This window comes from Echinops telfairi, unplaced genomic scaffold (genome assembly GCF_000313985.2).
Source record: "Echinops telfairi isolate 266 unplaced genomic scaffold, ASM31398v2 ScPeMD7_20;HRSCAF=75, whole genome shotgun sequence".
In the NCBI taxonomy this organism is placed as follows: Eukaryota; Metazoa; Chordata; class Mammalia; order Afrosoricida; family Tenrecidae; genus Echinops; species Echinops telfairi.
In genome coordinates, this window is record NW_022103917.1 from 14,816,627 (window position 1) to 14,839,635 (window position 23,009).

A 23,009-nucleotide genomic window follows, 5' to 3' on the forward strand; every position below is an offset into this window, starting at 1 on the left:
AGGAGGAAACACACCAGCCTACCCCAACACGAATGCTGAAGACAAAGTGGGTACATAAGCAAATGTGGTGAAGAAAGCTGATGGTGCCAAGCTGTCAAATTACACGGAATCTGGGGTCCCACATGCTGGAAGATAAACAAGGGGCCATCTAACTGAGAAACAACAAAGCCCACATGGAAGAAGCTCACCAGCCTGTAAGATGACAAGGCGGCGAAAGGGTCAGGTATCAGGCATCAAAGACAAAAAAAAATCATAACATTGTGAATGAGGGGGAGTGCAGAGTGAGGACCCAGGGCCCATCCGGGGGAATTGGACATCCCCTTGCAGAAGGGTTGCGGGGAGGTGAGGAGCAAATCGGAATGCAGTGTAGAAACAATGAAATATGCAATTTTCCTCCGATTCTTAAATACTTCCTCCACCCCACTATCATGATCCCAATTCTACCTTACATATCCAGCTGGACTGGAGGAGGTGCACTGGCACAGATAGGAACTGGAAATACAGTGAACCCAGGACAGATGAACCCCCCAGGACCAGTGGAGAGAGTGGCGATGGCGGGAGGGTGAAGGGAAGGAGAGGGAGAAAGGGGGAACAGAGGACAAGGTCTACATGTGGCCTCCTCCTTGGGGGACGGACAGCGGAGAAGTGGGTGAGGGAGACGTGGGATGGGGCAAGATATGATAAAATAATAATAAATTATAAATTATCAGGAGTTCGGGGGGAGTGGGGAGGGAGAGGGAAAAATGAGCTGAAACCAGGGGCTCAAGTGGAAAGTGGGTGTCGTAAGAATGATGAAGTCAACATATGTACTAAAGTGCTGGACACAGATGACGTATGTACAGATTGTGATGAGTTGAATGAGGAGCCCCTAACAAAATGATTATTTTAAAAAAAAGAGAACTATCCACATGTAAGGCAATTATTCCAATTTATACACTAAGCACTAATTCTAGTGATGCAGAAATTGAAGAATAATACCACTGTCTTCTGTCTGAAATGAGTCAATGTGCATTCAAACTACATTGACTATTTTGGCGATTGGAATAAAAAAATTGGAAACAAAGATGAAGGAACAAAGAATTGGAAAATAGGAGCTTGATAGCAATGAAGTAAGAGATCCCATGATAGAATTGTGAAAGATCAATTATTCAGCACAAATAGCTTTTTTCAACCACACGAAGGCAACTATACATGTGGATTTAGTCAGACAGGATACACGGAAACCAAATTGACTACATCTGTAAGAAGGGATGCTGAAGATGATCAATATCAGCAACTAAAACTCAGCCAGGTACCAAATGTGGAGGGGAGGGGGAAAAATGAAGAGCTGATATTAAGGCCTCAAGTAGGAAACAAATGTTTTGAGAATGATGATGGCAACAAATGTACAAATGTGCTTGACACAATGGATGGATGTATGGATTGTGATAAGAATTGTATGAGTCCCCAATAGAATGATTTAAAAAAAGTGGATGTCAGAAGAGATTCTGAAACTTGCTCTTAATTGTTGAGTTGCTAAAGCAAATGGAAGTAATGATGAGTTAAGGCTCATGAAGCACTAGAAGCACTCACTCATCTATGCAAGGCAATTTGGAAGGCAGATACTTGGCCAACTGACTGGAAGAGATACATATTTGTACCCATTTCAAGGAAAAGTAACCTAACAGAATCCTCAAATTATAGAACAATGTCATTGAAATCATACCAGGAGCTGCCAGAGATTCAGTCCAGATTCTGAAAAGGATGTGGAACAAGGGATATTATTGCTGATATAAGATGGACTTTGGCTCAAAGCAGACAATAACAAAAATACAAATGTGTTTTATTGACTATGCCAGCGCATTTGACTGTATGGATAACAAACTATGGATAGCCTTGAGAAGAATGGGAATTCCAGAACACTTCACTGTGCTCATTTGGAACTTGTACATGGATCACGAGGCAGTTGTACAAACAGAACAAGGGCATACTGCTTGGTTTAAAATCAAGTGAGGTGTGCATCAGGATTGTATCCTCTCACCATACCTATTCAATATATAAGCTGAACAAGTCATCAAATAAGCTGAATTATATGAAAAAGAATGTGGCATCAGGATTGGAAGAAGGCTTACGCGTGTAACTGCATACCTGTGGTATGTAGATAACATAACCTTGCTTGCTGAAAGTGAGGAGGAATTGAAGCATTTGCTGATGAAGATCAAAAATTGTAGCTTTCAGTATGGATTACAACTCAATGTAAAGGAGACAAAAATCCCCACAACTAGGCCCATCATTAACATTATGATAAATGGAGAAAAGGTAAAAGTTGTCAAGGATTTTATCTTACTTGGATCCACAATTCAATGATCATGGAAGCAGTAGTCAAGAGATCAAAATATGTGTTGTATTGAGCAAATATGCTGCACAAGAGAGTATTGAAGATCAAGGATCTTACTTTGAGGACTAAGGTGCACCATGGTATTCTCCATTGTATCATATGCATGTGAAAGTTGAACACTGAATCCGAAGAAGGATTGATGTGTTTGAATTGTGATGCTGGAGAAGAATATTCAAAGTACGCTGGACTGTTCAAAGGACAAATAAATCTTTCCCAGAGAAGTGCATCCAGAATTCTCCTTAGAAGCAAAGATGGCAAAACTTCATCTTACGTGTTTTGGATGTGCTGTCAGGAGAGACCAGTCTCTAGACAATGACATCACACTTGATAAAGTAGAAGGGCAGTGAAAGAGAAGGAGGTCCTCAATAAGATGACTTTTAACAGTGGCTGCAACAATGAGCTCAAACGTAGAAACAATTGTGAGGATGACACAGGATTGGACAATGTTTTGTTCTGTTGTGCATAGGGTCACAGTGGCTCAGAACTGTTTAAAAAGCACCTAACCATAACTGAGAACCCTACTCAACCCTGTTGACACAAAACCTATCACACCTCTCTCTTTTTCATTATAAAATATGAATGAGCCCATGCATACAAATTACATAAAATAATATATCAGACACCTGTGTGCTTACTATTAATATAAAACAAATATAAACTCTTGGTCTTATTTTTTTTTACACATATAAAAGACAAAAAGAATGAAAGAAAACATTACTATTATAGCTAAAGCCCCATTTCCATCTCTACTGCCGCCTTTCTTTCCACCCCAGGGAGAGCCAATTTCCTGAAGTTGATGTACATTACTCAGCTGCTTGGTTTTATACTTTTGCTATAAAAATGTGTGTCAATAAATAATATATAGAATAATTTTACTTAGTTTTTGAACGTATATAAATATAATCTACTGTATGCATACTCTCAAACATTGCTGTTATCCATGGCATTCTGTGATGCTTACCATCCCGACACGATTGCTGAAGCCAAAATGGGTGTGCAAGCAAATGTGGTGAAGAAAGCTGATGGTGCTCAGCTATTAAAAGATCAGGTATCAGGAATTAGAAGACCCCAAATAATCATACTGATGTGAATGAGTGGGCTCAGAATGGAGACCCAAAGCCCATCTGTAGACAATTGGACATCCCATCACAGAAGGGTCACAAGGAAGGGACAAATCATCCAGAGTGCAGTATAGCACGTTTCTGTTGTTCATTCCCCGTGGGATGGGGGTGGGGACCATTGCAAACGGTCCCCGCTTCCATCCTTCCTTCCCCTACATTCCCCCTACCCTCCTGGTATCGATACTCCCATTTCTGTTTCTAAGGGGTTTATCTGACCTGGATTCCGTGTGTGATGAGTTCTTACCTGTACCAGAGTACATGCTCCGGTCTACCCAGAACTGAAAGGCAGGACCGGGGTCGTGATAGGGAGGGTGAGGAAGCCTCAAAGAACCAGAGGAATATTGTGTGTTTTATTAGTGCTATACTGCGCCCTGGTTGACTCATCCATTCCTTGTGACCTTTCTGTGAGGGGATGTTCTCTTCTCTACAGATGGGTTTTGGGTCTCTGCTCTGACCCACCTTGTTCTCAACAATATGGGTTTTTGTTTTGTTTAGCTTGGGGTCTTCTGCTGCAAAGAGAGGGGGGGAAAGGCTAGCGAAAAACCTCCAAACCAAAAACAAATGAAAAAACTATTCATAATTCTAGGTCTGTCCGCTGACCTTTATGACTATCTCCCCATCGGTCCTTGGGGTTTCCAGGAACAGCCCCACCCTAGCCATAAATCTATTTGGGGGACTCCTCAGGGACTTTGTGGCTTGGCTTTTCTCCAGCTGCTGATCTGTTATGTTTCTTTCTTGTTTTGCCCCACTGTGGGGGTGGGTCAGGCCGGGCTTGCTCCTCGCAGTGTGTCCCCAGTATTGTCCTCTGTCATGGTATGCTCCAGCAAGTGGACATCATGTATCGAACTGTTGTCGACCCTACAGTCTTCTCTCTGCCTCAGCAGCTCTGTGCAGCGACTTTGTCTTCAGGGCCTGATGGCCTGATGTGTCTATATGGGGTCTAGTTCCTCACTCTTTTTCCTTCCTGGTTTGTGAATGTGTGGGTATAGCAGGCTGGCCCCACTCCCCAACCACTAGGTTTAATGTTATCTGTCCTCTGTAGCACATATTTTTAGGGAGCGGGTCAGTTTGGCTCTGATGGGGGCTGGCCCTGTAGCCCTCTGTTCATGACTTGCTCACGTTGCCCTTAAGGTTTGAAGGAATGTGATGGGGTCTGCACTCACACTCCCATTTCTGTGGAGACATATACAATACCCTCGCCCTGGGTGGATTAGTGCCCTGCTTCCCCAGTGCCATTGTCTCTCTCCCCCCCCCCACTTTCTCTCCCCTCTATCTTTCCTCTTCTCTGTGTTGAAATGACATGTACATCCTTGGGTTTGGCCTGTCCCCCCCTCCTCTGATTGCCTGTACCTCAACCCATATAATGTGAGATAAGTGGCTTTTTTCTATACCTACTGTGGCAGCAAATCTTATGGAAGTAGACCACCATAACTTTCTCCCGTGATTGATGGGTTTGAACCACCAACCTTTTGTTTAAGTCAGTCAATTGCACAGCAACGAGTATAAACCATAATGATCATTTATTTTGCTCAAGAACCTCAACTTTGCATGGGTATGGCTCATCTGTACTCTATGTAGTGTCATCTAAAATCCATTCACTGGGACTAGACTATCCATTTTCAAAATGGCTCAGTTTCATTACTGGCAAATTGACGTTGGGTGTCAGCTGGGAGCTCAGCTAGAACTTTCAACTAGAGGACTTGGTTTCTGTTTAGATGTGAATCTCTATGTGGCTGATTGGACTTCCTCACAGCATGGTGGCTGGAAATCCTAGGCAAAAGATCAAAGTTTCTTCTGATCTTGCCTCCAAAATATTAGCCCATACATCCACTGAATTCTCTAAGTCAAGAAAATCACCAAAATGAGCCCAGATTCAAGGAGACAGGAGGTAGAGTACATCTGTTTTCAATATAACATATAACTATAAATTATTCACCAAGCTCACTCACACACTGCAAAGGACCCAGAATTCTCATCCCATTTTGACATCAGGTTCAGGCTGGAGGACCAGGATGCCTTCATCTAATTCATGTCTAGGTGGGATTGGATTCCTTAAGCGAAAGTCCTTGAATACAGAACTGAGGACTATACTTTGTGAATTAAATGATGTTCCCCATACACACACACCACACAATGGTGAAATAAAGATAGGCTAACCACATTCTCATTTTAAAAAGAAGGAAACAAGAGACCCATAGCAGTCCACAGTAATTCTGAAGCCCAGCCAGGCAAATATCACTACCTTTCATGAGGTGAGGCCCCAGTTCTACTGTTTGGAAAATATTCTCTATAACTCTTGACTCCAACCTTTAAAATTCTGCTTTCTCACTGTCTTTAAGATATTTTCTAAATTTTTTTTGTGTGTGAAAATTGGGATCCCATTTCACAATTTCTCCACTAGTTTCTCAGTGACATTAGTTATATATTTTAGAACATGTTAGCATTCTCGTTAATTCCATTCTGACCTTTCAGTTTCTAGTACTCTAGTTTCCCAGACACCCTATCTTCTCATTTTTGCTTTAGAGTAATTATTGCCCCTTTGGTCTTATAGATTTTTTTACTGGATCCCTATGCCCTGATTCCATTTTCTTAATAATTCTTCCTTTCTCATAAGATATGACCCATAGACAAGTGGGACTTTTGAATTGGTGGTAGGAAGAATTCAGTGAAATATTCCACAAGGAAACAACCATTTACCTATTACAATTTATGAAAGTAAAAACTTTTTCAGTCTCTAGAAATTTCCATTAAGAGCATACAACCAAAGAGAAAAAAAGTTATTCAGGAAAATCTACAAATTCTCAGTAAGAAGAGTGAGAGTCTGTTGTATTTGAGGTACAACCTGTCCCCATTCCTCACCTCATAGCACTATACAGTGATAACATCTCTAACCTGGGTAGGAGTAAATAGTGGTAGTCCCTCCCCACAACTCGTAGTGTAGGAGTACAGTTATAATCTGGGAGGGGCCAGCTACTGGTATTTCTTGTTCTTCCCATCCTTGCATTGCAGGACCTCGATTTCAACAGGTGAGTGTAAGGACTAGAACTTCCATTCAGCTCCCACCTTTTCCTATTCAACTCCCACTCTTAAGGTGAGGGTGAAATGGGTCAATGGGCCAAGAATACTTGATCTCAATCCACCCCATCCTGTTTTACTCCTAGGATAAGGGTTTCACCATGGAAGGGACAAGCTTAGAAGCCCCCTCAGTAAAGTATAGATATCACCCCAAAAGGAAAAAAAATTCTGTCACTCCCTCCAGCTCAAGTGTATGGGGACACAGGTTTTGCCCAAGGATAGATGCAGGCTATAAGGACTGAAAACCTGACAGTTATGCCTGATATGACAGACTTTATTTAAGAGAAAATATGGAGGAGGTCATACCTACAGGCATCACATAAAATGTTGAAGATTTTGGTGGCAAGCAATTAATATGTACTGGTATCATCATTATACTAGAATAAAAAAATGGCAGAACATTCAGAAGATTAGCAGAGAGCATCAGGGAGGGAGATATCAATGAAGAGCTGCCCTTCATGCCCCAGGATCACACACCAATATAAAGGAACAGAGGGCTACATGCTTGCATTAGGCAGCATCCACTTAGGAGCAATCAAAACAATATATGGTGTATACTTGAAAGCATTCACCAAACCACGTGCAAATGTATTGACACCCAATGGGCCCTTGAAACTCTTTGACTTCCAAGGAGCTTAAACAACCACTGGCCAATGACAGAACAATAAATTAGGGTGACTCCCAGGAAGTTAGGTAAAAATAAAATCCCTGGTGAGCTGGAAAACAGTGTGCCTACAACGCTGCTGCTCCTTGGGAACTTCCAGTGTGCCTACAATGCTGCTGCTCCTTGACAACTTCCAGCTTCTAAGCACTTGCTGAAGGCAGAATAATAAACTCTCTGATCTGTGAGTCTACAGACCACATACATCCAATGATTAAATAGTGAAAAGAAATCATAAGGGGACTGAAGCATAACCTTTGCCCCCAAAGTGCTTTATGCACATATAAGGATGACTCCTGGGAATTCAAGCTAGAAGATAAAATTTAAGTGAAAAAGCTGAACAAGGACATCACAGACTACATATGACATAAGAAATAGACTTAATATAGAATTATTCCATCGAATCATTAAACAAATAAACAGATTATCAAACAACAACAAAAATCAAAAAGCAAGAAGCCTCCAAAAACATGGGAACCATGTCTACAGTAGCTAAACTACATTACCTAAAACATCCTCTTTTGCCTGGGAGATCAGGATCATAGTCTCAGGCCAATTGGCATAACATAGTTCACCAAGACAGTGTTCTACATTCTACTTTTTAAAGACTGGAATCTTAAAAGCTCATGAAAACCCTCACTGCTATAGAGTAAATTCAGACTCATGGCCACACTATAGGACAGGGTAGAATTGCACCTGTGGGTTTCTGAGACTGTAAATATTTACAGGAAAAGAAAACCTGATCTTTCTCCTGAAGAGCAGCTGGTGTGTTCAAATTGTGACCCTGTGGTTACCAACACAACTTGCAACCCACTATGCCACCAGCGCTCATCAAAAGCTTATGAGGATCATGTAAATGACACTCTCCACAACCCCTGAGACCAGAAAAACAAGATGATACAGTTACCTTTACAAACTATTCTTCATGATTACATTAGAAGGCCTTGGAGAAAGTGGGAGGAAAAAAATGTGGAACAAATCTCAAAATCATAAAAGACCAGGCTTACTAGTCAGCTAGAGACTAGTGGGACCCTCCAGACTATGGCCCTTAGTAACCCTGTAGGTGTGGAATTGAGCTCATCCGCATGTTCTAATATAACTAGTAATTTAAGATTAAAAATAAAAGGCAGCATTTAACCAAGGACAAAGTTCAGAGGGTTAGGAAAGAAGGAGAAATGGAAACAGGAAACAGGGAGGAAGTGGGATCTGTGATGGTACATTGAGAGGATTGCAATAGATGAGGTGAAGCAAAATGTGTCGGAATTATTGAATGTAAAACTAATGCTATGCTCAACAAATCTTCACAAAATCCACTACAATACACTTTTAAAATAGAAATAAAATATCCAATATTCAAAATATTATGAGACACACAAAGAAACCCAAAACTGTGACCTAAACATTGGCAGTGGGCAAACAGGAAACACACCATCTGCAAGAAGAACCAGATGTCAGATCTAACCGGCATAAACTTCATAATAGTCCTTATATATATGAAGCGGGTTCAAAAAGTTCCTGGGAAAATTCCATGATCTTTTCATTCCATTTTGAAGCCCCCTAGAGGCGTTCTGGTAGCATACAGAGATGCTTACGTATTAGACTGCCAAACACACGGTCAGCATTTCTAACCCACTCGCCCTTCTGGAGGAGGCGGTAAGACTTCCTGCTCCTGAAAAGACTGATAGCCGCAGAAACCCACATGGAGCCTATTCAATGGCAGTGAATTGAGTTTAAAGGAAATCATGTTTACAGAAAAAAGTTTGATAGAATGACAAGGTCTCATCCAATAAAATGGCAGGTCTACTGTAAACTCAGGCCCTTGGATTACTGAGACCAAACTTCCCCACCCACCCTGTCCAAGGCCAGCCTTAGTCAGGTTTAGCTGACAAACGTTTCCTTTCGTTTTTGTTTCCTTTTGAGCCCTTACTCCTAGAGATCGCTCTTTCTTAACAGTACACTCATTTATGTATTAAAATATACATTCTCTCCAGAATTTCTGGATGTTGTGTAGTCAGGAGGTTTTTATATTACCTAATCTGTAAAATAACCTTCCTTTCTAATTGATACTTTGATAGTACTCAAGATCTGAAAAGAAAATCTAGGCAAGACTATTGAGTTCTGTTATAGGTTGGATTGCATTCCCGAAAAGAAGTTGAAGTCCCAACTGTCTGGCACCTCAGAATGGGACATTATTTGGAAATGGAGTCATAACAGACCTAATTACTTGCTAGTATAGGCCATATTGGACTAGCATAAGCACTTACTGCATTATGATGGATGCCTTTAATATTCTCTTCGTCAGTGTAGGTGGGGCAACAGTTAAGTGCTTGGCTACTAACTGAAATGCTGGAGGCTGGAACCCATCCAAAGAAAGGCTTGGAAATCTGCTCCCCAAAGGACTGTTTTTGTTGCTGTTAGGTGCCACCAAATCAGTGCCAACTCATTGTAACCCCGTGTCCAATACAGCAAGCATTACCTGTTCCTGCCCCAATCTCACAATTTGTTGTCTGGTTTGGGCCCATTGTTAGCCACTGTGTTAGTCCATATCATTAAGGGTCTTCTTCTTTTTCTCTGACCCTGTACTTTAAAAATGTGATGTCCCTTTCCAGAGACTTGTTCTCCTAATAACACATTCTAAGCACATAAGACAAAATTTGTCATCCTCGTGTCTAAGGAGCATTTTGGCTGTACTTCTTCTAAGACAGATTTGTTTGTTCCTCTGGCAGTACATGGTGCTTTCAACATTCTTCATTGGCCTAAGAATTAAAATGCATCTGTTTTTCAGCAGTTTGTTCTTATTAATTTTCTAGACTTCATATGCATATAAAGCAAAGGAACATACCAAGACTTGGGTTAAGTGCATCTTAGTCCTCAAAGTGACATCTTTACTCTTTAACATTTATAAGAGAGATTGTGCAGCAGAATTTCCGAATGCAATACATCATTTGGAGAGTTGAATGTAGATAAAATCTTTGACATCTACATTTTTTTTACATTTATCATGATGTTGTCTATTGGCTGGGTTATCTAAAGAAGCAAAACCAGTGATGCTTTTCATGCATGTGTGTGTATAAATTTATATCAAGAAAATTGCTAACACAGTTGTAAAAGCAGGCAAGTCCAAGTCCAGGAAGGCTCCAACTCCTTGGGTCAGATGTTAATCTAGAGGTTGCTCCTGACTCCCATAGGCTACATCGGTTGATGTACCTAAGATGTACCGGAAGACCACAGGCTGAAGGCTGCAGAGGTGGATGAATCTAAATTCAGCAGAGGTGAAAAAATCCCAGGTCAGAAGATCAGATGCCAGTCCTCTGCTGACTTCCAGGATTGGCAGACAATATGGAAGGAAGGCTGTTAGCTCAGTTCCAAAGAACTGGAGGTAAATGAGCCAGATGCCAAATTCAGATCCAGCCAAAACCAAGCAAACTTTTACACAGGACAAACATATTGGAGGGAGGCCATCCCCCATATAAAGTTGATTACGTTGTGTTAGGCACTATGATGAGGCAGTTATTACACGTTGGGTTGTAATCCACAAGGTCAGCAGTTAGAGACCACCAGTTGAGAGAAAGACAAGACTTTTTACTCCCATAAAAAGTTACAGTCTCAAAAACACATAGGGGTAGTTCTACCATCATATAGGGATACCATGAGCCAGAATCAACTTAATGGCAGTGAATTGGGTTTTGGTTTAGATCATTGGGTCTTAACTGAGAATTGTGACCTCGTCAAGTTGACACAAAACCTAGCTATAACAACCCAGTTGTGAGACGATTTTTGTTTTTCTTACATTGAGTTGTAGTCCATACTGAATTCCGTGGTCTTTTTTTTTGCACCAGCAAGTGTTCCAAGTTGTTTTTTCACATTCAGCAAGCAAGGTGGTGGTAGCAGTTCATGAAGTGTTAATAAACCTTCCTCAAATCCTGATTCTTTGATCTTCTTCATATAGTTCAGCTTCTTAGATTGTTGCTCAGCATAGGGATTTAATAAATATGATGAAAGGGTATATCCCTGATACAGTCTTTATTTTACACCATGTGATGTTACCTTGGCCTGTTAAATGATTTTCTCTTGATCCATGCACAGGTTCTAAATGAGCACAAAGATGTGTTTTAGAATCTCCATTCTTCTCAATACTAATCCATAGTTTGTTATGATCCACACAGTCAAATGCCTTGCCATAGTCAATAAAATACAAATCAACTTCTTTCTGGTATTTTCTGCTTGCAGCAATGATCCATCTGATGTTGGCAATTATATTCCTTGTTCCATATCCTCTTCTGAATATAGCCTGAACCTCTGCCAGCTCCCTGGCAACGTACCACTACAATAATTGTTGGATGATCTTCAGCAAAACTTTACTTGCATGCTATGTGAAAGACACTGTTCAATTATTTCCACATTCCACTGGGTCACCTTTCTTTGGAATGGGCATAATTATGGACCTCTTTCAATTGGTTGGCCATGTAACTGTGTCCCAAATTTCTTGGGATAGACCAGTGAATGTGTTTAGTGCTTCATCAGCTTGTTGAAGCATTTCAACTGTTATACTGTCAATTCCTGAAGCCGTGTGTTTGTCTAATGCCTTCAATGCAGCTGGGACTTCTTCCTTCAGTATCATCAGTTCTTGATCTTGTACTACTTCTTGAATTACTTGAACATTGGCAAATTCTTTCTGTTACATTGATTTTGTGTATTATTTCCATCTTCTTTTGATGTTTCCTGCATCACTCAATACTTGACCTATAGAATCTTTCAGTCTTGTCAATTGAGATGTGATTTTTTTTCATTTCTTTTAGCTTGAGACATGCTGAGCATGTGCTTCCTTTTTGTCTTTCTAACTCCAGGCCTTTGCACATTTTAAAATAACATTTCAGGGATTTTTGGTTTGCCTCTTTATATTTCATCATTTTTCCATTCATTTTACCTACTCTATGTTTAGAGACAAGTTTCAGACTATCTTCTTATATCCACTTTGGTCTTTTTTGTCTTTTTAATGGCCTTTTGCTTTCTTTATGCATTACATCCCATTCTTGATGCCATTGTACAACTTGGAAGGTCTCTGGTAATTAGTGCTCCAATGCATTTGAATTTATTCTTGAGATATACTTTAATTCAAAGGGGGTATACTCAAGGTTTTATGTTGGCTCTTGTGGATTTGTTTTAATTTCTCTAGCTTCAATCTGAACTTACATATGAGCCATTGCTTATTACACAGTTGGTCTTTTTAGTTTCTCCAATGCCTCTTCTCATGGATATAGTAATTTTATTTCTGTATTTCCCACCTGGGAAGTCCACTTGTATAATTACCATTTATGTTGTTAAAAGGGGGTGTTTGCAATGAAGAAGTCATTGGTCTTGCAAAATTCTATCATGACATTTTCAATTACATTTCTATCACCAAGGTCATATTTTCTGACTACTGTTCCTTTCTTCTTTGTTTCCAACTTTCACATTTTAGTCACCAGCAATTGGCAATGCATCTCTATGGCATGTTGGATAAATTTTGGAGTGAAGAAACTGGTAGAATTTTTGAATTTATTCATCACTTGCTTTAGTAGTCATGGTGTAATTTTGAATAATAGTCTTACTAACTGAACTTCCTAGTGGGTGTGATTTTTCTGTCAGAGATAGAATTGTATTTCAGGATAGACCTTGCAAGTTTCTTTCTGAGTATGAATATGATTCCATTGTTTTTCAAATTGTCATTCCAAGCATAATAAATCATATGGTTGTCCACTTTAAAATGGCGAATGCCAGTTGATTTCAGCTCAATTAATGCCTAGGATATTGGTCTTCATGTGTTCATTTCATTTTTGAAAAATTTCAATTCTCCTTCAATAATAATTCATATATTCTACATTCCAATTATTGATGTTTGAAGTTGTTTCTTCTCATTTTAAATCCTACCTCGTCAGAAAATGAAGGTCCCAAAAGCTTTGATCCATCTAAATCATTAAAGTTGACTCTACTTTGAAGAGGCAGCTCTTTCTCAGTAATATTTTTGAGTGTCTTCCAACCTGAGCGATTCATCTTCTGGTACTATGTCTGATGATGTTCTGTTGCTATTTATAAGGTTTTCAGTGGTTAATCCCTCAGGATTGAATAGCTGAATCCTTCTTCCTTATCTCTTCTTAGTCTGGAAGCTCCATTGAAACCTGTCCAACTTGGCTTTTGAAACCTGTCCAACTTCATTGGCACCTTGTTAGAATCCAGGTTCACCTGTCCACCTGCTAGCACTTGAAATATTGGTGTAATAAGTTCCAGCACCACAGCAACATGCAAGGACCTGCAGCGTGACAAACTGACCTATGAGTGGTGGTCTGTAAAAATCACAGCCTAGATAATTTTATGGAGAAGTCTTACTCTGTAACAATAGATCACTGGGAGTAAAAAAAATTGACTCAATGTCACCTAACAACAACAATGTCAGTGTCTTTATAAGAAAAGTAAGCAGAGAGACTGACACTGATACAGAGGGAATACTACCATGTGAAAAGCGGGGCAGAGATTGGAGTTATGCTGTCACAAATCTAGCAATATCTCGTGCTACCAAGAGCTGGAAAAGATAAGGAAGTGTTTTCTACTACTATAGCCTTTGGAAAGAGTACAACTAGGCCAAAACCCAGAATCCAGACTCTAGCTTCCAGAACTGAGACAATAAATCTTGTTTCTTAGGCCACCCAGTTGATATAGGTTTCTTAAAAATGTTCTATGAAATTAGTATAGGTTCTTTTTTGTTTCCATGGATAATTTTTGTCTGCTAGTTGAATGAAAAACTGCAAGACCACTTCTTAGGCCCAGCCATTCTCCATGCTCCCTTTTTCTTCTTTATTGTAAGCTACAAGATTTCAACCTCCTCTCCTCTCCATAGTAACTTTCTCCTCTACTCTCTCATAGTTTGGGTTATGGAAGGGGCCATGGCTTCCCTATCTACCCCTTTTCCTGGGGTTCCAGAAAAGCATAAACACTTAAACCCTCCACTTTTTAAGAGCTTTATAGCTGATCCTGTGAAGAAACATAAAGAGGTTAGCGTAACATGAGGCTATTACCACATCTTTAAGGCATTGTCTCTATTCTGTTAACCATTTGCATAAAGGGGTCCCTGACACAAATTTGCCCAAGTTCTGATGGCCAACAGGCAATAGCTAAAAGAATAAGCTTAGTTTCCCAGTCCTAATCCACTCCTCTTTTCCCCAGTCCCACCTCACTCCTTATTTAATGAATGATGATTCTGCTATAGATAGGGGAATTGGAATTTTAAAAGAGTTCATTGATTATGCATCAACATCTACATGTCAAATGTACCATTCAGCAAGAGCAAGTAGGACACAGAGAAAATTCTGATTTAATAACAAAAAATTAAGAAATATGCTATTCAGAGATCCTTCTATGTGTCAGCAAACAATATATTCTATTACCTTAGGATTTTGCTTTCCTTTGTGGGAGAATGAGGTGTATAAGTTTAGAGATGATTGCTAATATCATCCCCACATATCTGGGTATTAAAATATATATGTAGTATAAATCAATTTCCTAAAATTTGATTAAATCTCCCTTGGGCAGTGTCATGCCAGCTGCTCACAGACAAAGCCAAAGAATTAAGACAAGTATCCTCTTTCCCCCAATTTTGTGTAAATGAGCCATTTCATTTTGGCTCTGAAAACTAAGCTGCATTGATGCATCCTCATGTATATGAGCATCCCTTTAGAAAAGAAAAGAAAACCATGATTAAAATAAAATATTTGATACCACGAATTTATTGTGCATGTGCTTTGCAACCATGAGTGAAGGGCTCAATAATCAAAATCCCATAACAATCTCAGAAAAAGAAAGCAAAACAAAAACAAAAGAGCAGACCTTGTTCAACTAAGCCACACATTCTTATCCTAAGGTTTATTAACTGATAGGGAATCCATAACCAACTTTAGAAAGATTTTGATACCCCACTTCCCCCAAATTGTGTACTAAATTGTGGTTAGATGACTAGGAGACTAAGGGGTTTATGCATTCATTGGGGAAGTGAGGCCTATAGTTTTCACCAAATTCTCAGGGTATTTAGGAACCTAAGCAAAATGTCTGGCCTGGTACAATAGATCAAGAGAAATAATTAAGCTTCTGCCTCTTTCTACAAAAGCCTTAGGTTTGATCCCATGTGATTCAGGAAGCTTTCCAAGTGGATAGAGGTGATGAATAAACAAGGATTTTAAGTAGTCTCAGACCTGCAAAATGGTATTCCAAGTGGCATTCATTGGCCATGACTCTAAGACTCATTAAAACCTGTTGTTATGACTCACAGAGCAAGCTGAACTGGTTACCATGGGGCAATCAATCTAAGAGGCCACGTTAATAGAACTCTTCAGAGTCCTAACAGAATATTGTATGCACTGTGCTTTACTATTTTATATCTCGGTGTTTGCCTTGCTACTGTGCTCCTAACTTTGTATAAAATTTCAAAGAGAAAGACACTTCTTTAAAGTCAGTGAATATTTATGAAGTATTTACTCATCTTTTATAATATCATATAACAGAAAATAACACAATACAATCAATATGAAAATATACATAACAGTATTTATTCTGATGCCTTGAGCTGTGGCAGTTCTCCCGGTGTCTTCCTTTGCCCTCATCATTTTTTTCTTTCCTTTTTTTTTCACTGTGCATGGCTTATTTGGCGTTTTCGTTGGTAGAACAGATAGTTGCACTGTTTTCATGTAGGTCTTTTTACATTATATGGCAAATACACACTATTTGGATAAATATTGTACACAAAATAAAATCCTTAGGACAGTTATGCACAAGAAATGCAATACTGGAATTACTTTACACACTGGAGCCCAAGATGTGATTGGGGGAAGGAAGCTGGACTTGGGATGTTGAGTGAAGGTACCAGAAGCTCTATCACACACAGTAAACACCTTGGCAGTGGGGTCTCGGAGGTGGAGAACAATTGTATGCTAACCAATACAGAAGGACACATGATAAGTATTCACCTCAGGAAAGAGTTGTCAGGCTTTATGGCCCATCCCCAGGTCTGACTTTAGGGAACGAAGGTTTTCCCTAGATGCTCATTTTACTGCTTTAGTCATAGAGCAGATAAAGAGAGCAACATGCACACCCCTACTAACATCCATTTGTAGCCCAGACAGTGAAGTGGCTGGTACGAGACTTTAAAACTGCAGCTCTTTTTGGATCCCCCAAAGTGTATCTGCACTTTTCTTCAATCGGGCCTCTTCCTCAGGAGTCAGGGTCAGCTTCACTATGTCTGAGATTCCATTCTGTCCAAGGATGCACGGGACACTGAGGAAGACGTCTTAGTTTATACCATAAAGTCCCTTCATCATGGTGGAAATGGGATGTACCCGCCGGAGATTCTTCATTATACTCTCTCCCAAGTCAGCCACAGACAGCCCAATGGCCCAGGAAGTATAGCCTTTCAGTTTGATCACCTCATAAGCACTTTCGACCACCTGTTTGTGGACCTCTTTCCACTGTTCCTTATCTCCATCAGTGCCTAAAGCAGGATGCAGATTTTTCAGGGAGACACCAGCAACATTCACTCCACTCCAAACTGGCACACTCGAGTCTCCATGCTCCCCAAGGACCCATCCGTGACAGCTTAATGGGTGGACTCCCAGCTTCTTCCCCATGAGGTAACGGAACCGTGCTGAGTTCAGATTGCAACCACTCCCGATAACACAGTTCTTGGGGAAGCCACTTATCTTCCAAGCCACATCGGTAAGGATATCCACTGCATTAGAAACACTGAGCAACTTGCAGTTTGGGCTGTGCTTCACGACGTTCGGAATGATGAATTTGAAGATGTTCACGTTGTGTTGGACCAAATTAAGACGACTTTCTCCCTCCTGCTGACCAGCTCCAGCCGTGATAATTACCAACTTGGAAGTTGCAGTGACATTATAGTCTTTCCCAGAGACGATTTTTGGTGTTCGAAGGAAAAGGTTGCCATGCTGGAGATCCATCATTTCACCCTTCAATTTGTCTTCCATGACGTCAACAAGGGCAAGTTCATCTGCCAAGTCCTTCATTAAGATCCTGATGGCACAGGCCATGCCCACAGCACTCACCCCAACAACTGTAATCTTGTTCTGGGGGAGGGGGGTCTGTTCTTCCTTCAGGAGATTCTGAATCAGCTGCTCCTTCAGAGTTGCCATGGTGCTTTTGGAAGAGGAAGGAACCAGACTGCACGTCGGGCGAGCGGGAGGCGAAGGAAGCAGACAGTGGCAGCAGCGGCGGGGAATTTTTGGGTTTTTAAAAATCATTTTATTGAGGACTCATACAGCTCTTATCACAATCCATACATTCATTTTTTTTCTTGTTGAATAACACTTTTTCCTTCACTCAAGGTAATGTGTGTTGACTCTGTGGTTAGTGATTTACCCTCTGTAATAGTTAAAGGTTTTGCATCGGCTTGGCTGGGCCAGGATTCTCAGAGGTTTGGCAGTTAAGACCTAGTAATTGCCCATGAAGTCATCTAACACAATGTAATCGCCTCCATAATGGGATCTGCTTTAAACAGCAAATCAGTTGTAAGAACATTAGGCTGTGTGTTATTCCAAGTAGACTAGAGAAACAAATTCATGGACATTCATATATATATATATATATGAAAAAGCTTTATATACAAATGCAATTGAATAATGAGAAAACATTCCAGCCCAGTCCGGATCAAGTCCATAAGTCTGGTATTAGCCCATATGTCCGGTACCAATCCATAAATTCCTCTTCAGACTCATGAAACACATGCTATGATTCTGAGTGTAGGAAGATCACAGGCTAATGGGTGGGAAGTCTTGTGGCTTCAGTGGCGTTATAAGCATCTCAGCGCTGGCAGGAGACTCCACATAAGCATCTCAGTGCTGGCAGGGGACTCCACATGGCTTCTCCAGTTCAGGGTACTAGTGTAGCACCATGTGTCTTGTCAGCTGCAATGTCTCCTAGTTAGCTATTTATCTCCTTAGCGCCTGCAAATGAGGTCATCAAGCTGTGACTTGATTGACAGGCTAAACGCCACCCCTTCATTCTTAAGTCTCAAATTGACAACAGATTATGTAACTACCACAGGGTGGGACACAACACTCTTATTCAGATCACAGCTCTGATTTTGTCAATTGAAAGGAAATTTCCTCTAGGATGTGGGCTGCTTTTTTTTTTTTTTGCTGAATCTGATTTTGAGCTTGAGGCAATGACCTGCCATATATATTGCTTGCTGATCCTGGGAGTTGTCAGCAACCTGTCAGCTGATCTGCCAACTTGGATTCATTCGTCACTTCTCCTACTAGCCTTTCTTCTTCCTGCTGATCTTGTATTATTCAGTGTCCATAGGTACAACCATCAGGAAAAGCCTCCGGCCTAACATATGGCCCACAAACTTGAAACCTGCACAGACTTGGAACTTGCTATCTTCTACAAAAACAACAACACGGTGTGAGCCATTTTCTTGCTATAATTTTAATTATCACTAGTTTTGCTTCTCTAGAAAACCCAGCCTAAGATACACTCTTTTCCTCTCACACCCCTGGTGATCATCAACAAATGTTGTTTTTGTGTGGAAACTTTACTTGACTTGTTATAGCAGTGGCTGTTTTTCTTCTTGCTAGGTGCCATGGGGTAGGTTCTGACCCATAGCCACCCTATTCACAAGAAAACAAAACACTGCACAGTCTTGCAACATCCTAACAAGTTTTCCTATGCTTGAGCTCATTGTTACAGCCCCTGGGTCAATTCATTTTGTTGAGGGATTTCCTCTTTTTCACAACCTCTCTACTTTACCAAGCATGATGTATTTTTCCTGGGACTGGTCTCTCCTGATAACATTTCCTAAGTATATGAAGTCTTGCCATTCCACTTCTGGGAAGAATTCTGGCTGTACTTCTTCCAAGACAGATGTGTTTGTTCTTTTGGCAATCTGTGATATTTTCAAGATGCTTCACCAGCACCACAATTCAAATGTCTCAATTCTTCAGTTTTCCTTGCTTTTCAATACTCCAAAGAGGTAATCTGCAATAGATTAACCCAATGCAATGCATCATTTGATCTCTTTATTGCTACTTTCATGAGCATTGATTGTGAGTCCAAGCAAGATGAAATCCTTGACAGCCTTATTCTTTTCTATTGACCCAATTGTGAAGATTTGGTCTTTTTTACATTGAGTTCTAATTCATACAGAAGACTGGATTCCTTGATCTTCATCAGAAAGTGCTTCAAGTCCTCCTCACTTTCAGCAAGCAAGATTGTGTCATCTGAGTGTTGCAGAGTGTTAATATGCGGGTTTCCACTCCATTCTTCATCACATAATCCAGTTTATCAGGTGATCTGTTCAGAACACAGTTCGAACAAGTATTGTGAGAAAATACAGCCTTGAAGCACACTTTTGAAACCATGCAGTTTTCCCTTGTTCTCTTCACACATCTCCCTCTTGATCCATGTACAGTTCAGCATGAGCTCAATGAAGTGTGCTGGAATTCACATTTTTCTTAAGGTTATCCATAGGCTATGGTCCATACCAGCAAATGCCTTGGCATAGTCAATAAAACACAAATACACATCTTTCTGGTGTTCTTTGCTTTCAACCAAGTCTATCTGGCATCAGCAATGATATCCCTTGCTCCATGCCCTGTTCTTAATCTGGCTGGAACCCTGAGAATTCCCTGTCGATGTACTGCCGCAACCATTGTTAGATGATCTTCAGCAAAATTTTACTTGCATGTATTATCAATGATATTTTTCTATAATTTATGCATTCTGTTGGGTCACCTTTCTTTGGAATGGTACAAGCATACATTTCTTCCTTTCAATTGGCTAAGTAGCTGTCTTCTAAATCGCCTGACATAGATGTGTGAGAGTTTCTAGTGCTTGTTGAAATATTTCAATTGGTATTCGAACAATTCCTGGACCCTTGTTTTGGGCTAGTTCTTTCAGTACAGCTTAAACTTCTTCCTTCAGTATCATTGTTCTTGCTCATATGCTACCTCCTGAAATGGTGGGCTACCAACTAGTTCCTTTTGGTGTAATGACTCTGTCTGTACATCTTCTTTTGATGCTGTGATAGTTACATGATCTGGTGTCAATTTGGGACTTGATAGGATTAAGAGTGAAGGGGTGGAGTCGCGTCTGTTAATCAGATCATAGCCAGTGAGGCCTCTATGTGGGCATGGCTTTCTCCTGAGAATTCTAGGAATTCCTGTTTTTCCTCCTTGTAGATGAGAGACCCTTCTATCTCTCTCTCTCTGCTGACTCCCTGGGAGACTTTGTAGCTCATAGGACCCATGGAACTGCATTAGTGCCCTGAGCCAGAGAAGTCACATAGAGACCCCCTGCTAGCGCCGAGATGCTTACACCACTGGATCCCAAAGACTTTCATCCCACTGGCCTGTAGTCTTCCTGCATTTGGCGTCATTGCATGTGTTTCGTGAGACTGAAGAGGACTTTATAGATTGGTATCAGACATATGGGCTAATATCGGACTAATGGACTTGATCTAGACTGGGCTGGGACGTTTTCTCAATTTTCAATTGCTCTTTTATATAAACCTCTTGCTTATACACATATGAGTGTCTATGGATTTGTTTCTCTAGTGAACCCAGACTAACACCGATGCTTACTGTATCATTCAATATATTGACTATATTGCCCATAGAGTGTTTCATTATTTCAGCTCGAGGCTTGATTTTTTTTTCTTGAGTTCTTTCCATTTAAGACATGTGGAACACGTGTTTCCTTTTTGGTTTTCGAACTCTAGGGTTTTTGCACATTTCATTCTACTATTTTACTTTGTCTTCTCAAACTGCAATTTGAAAATTTCTGTTCTCTTTGACTTCATCAGTTCTTCCATTTTCCTTAACTACTCTATGATTAAGGTCAAATTTCAGAGTCTCTCTTCACATCCACTTTTATGCTTTCTTTCTTCCCGTCTTTTTAGTGACCCTTTGCTTTCTTCCTGAATGATGTTCCTGATGTCCTATCCACAGCTCACTCTGTCTTCTATCCTTAGTGTTCAATGTGTCAAATCTTTTCTTGAGGTCTCCTCAAAATTCAGGTTGAATGTACAGGAATTAAGCCTCTGGTGAATCTCCCCAGAACATAGTTGAGGGATGCGAATGGCCTTGTTATCAGACAGAGAGCATGATAAATTCAATTATGGCAGATGTAATTAAGTTAATAAGTAATGTCTTATCATTTGATGCCCCCTTTGACCCATTATAAAGTTGTTTCAGTTAAAAAGGAAAAGGGGAAGAAGTCCATGTGGATTAAGCCTCTGGTGAATCCCATCTGACCATGGACCAGGTATGTGAATAGCCTTGATACCATATAGAATGCATTGGAAAGTGGACTGTTGCAGGTGCATTTAGGTTAAAATTTAGCACCTTATGATTTGATCTTCCTTATCATCTATTTTACATTTTTTCTAATTTTTAATATTTTTCTGCTTTCTTTTCAGGTGAGCTTTATAACCTGTTTTACTTTGTTATTGTTATTAGTTTATTTTTTGGGGGGGTATATCACAAACTGGATAGGTAAATCTATAGAGACAGGAACAAGATGAATGGTTCCTTGGAGGTACAGCAAAGGAATTGGAGAGAAATGAGGAGTTAATAATGATGAGTACAAGAATGAAGAGAATGTTCAAAAACTGATTGTGGTAATGATTGAACAACTCTTCTTGATGTGACTGAATTATTGAATTGCATGATATGTTAATTGCATGCCAATAAATCCCTATGGATCACAAACAAATTCACATGAGTTAGACTTAGTAATATTTTGGCTCTCGTGGACTTGTTTGAATTTTTTTGAGCTTACATATGAGCAATTGATGGTCTCCTCCATAGTCAGCCCCTGGCCTGGTTTCAGGTGCAGATATTGACTTTCTCCATCATCTCTTCCCACATATCAGTTGAATTTGTGTGTATTCCATCTGGATACTTCCATGTGTACAGTCACCACTTGTGTTGCTGGAAAAAGGTATTTGATATAAGAAGTTGTTGGTCTTGTAAACTTCTATCATATAACCTCTAGCTCCATTTCTGTCACCAAGACCATATTTTCAAAATACTGTTCCTTCTTCTTGATGTCCAAACTTTGCATTCCAATCATCAATCATTATTAATGTATCTTTTTAAATTTTTTAATAAATCCTTTTATTGGGGGCTCTTACAGCTCTTATAACAATCCATACATCAATTGTGTCAAGCACATTTGTATATATTTACATATGTACATGCCTGTATTTAGACCTCTATAAATGTCATTTGCCTCCTGGTTCTTTCCTCTATTTCCTTTTACTTTCCTCTTGTCCTACCATCATTTTTGGCCTTCATTCGGGTTTAGTAATTCCTCACTGCTACATTGCCCTTGATTAAGCCCAACTAGGGAGCATCCTATACCCTTCTCTCCATTGATTTTAGTTTACTTGTTTTTCCCTTGTCCCTGGGTTGGCTCCGCCCCCCCTTCCTTTCTCCCACCTCCCCTTTTTCCGTATCCCCCTGGAACTATTGGTCCCGTTCTTTTCATCTCCTAATTATTTATCCTGCCTATCTTATCTAGATAGACATGCAGATACATTAATAAGCACAACAACCCAGAAAAGCCAAAAAAACAACAAAGAAACCAACAAAACAATAATGCAACAACAAAATAACAGCAACAAAAAGAAAGCCACTGACAAAAATGGAAAGGCTTATAAATAGTTTAAGGTCTGTTTGTTGGCCTTTACTAGTGTTTTCCAGTCGTGTCTGATGGGGTGCCACACTCT

General features: G+C 40.1%; 1 protein-coding gene across 1 annotated transcript; it reads right to left on the reverse strand.

Annotated features, from left to right (window-relative positions):
* Positions 1-16,404: 16,404 nt before the first annotated feature.
* LOC101645051 (L-lactate dehydrogenase A chain-like) lies at positions 16,405-17,424 on the reverse strand. The gene is given in 1 exon segment (XM_013007893.2): positions 16,405-17,424. A coding segment is annotated over 1 exon segment (1,005 nt). The 5' UTR covers positions 17,410-17,424.
* Positions 17,425-23,009: the final 5,585 nt, after the last annotated feature.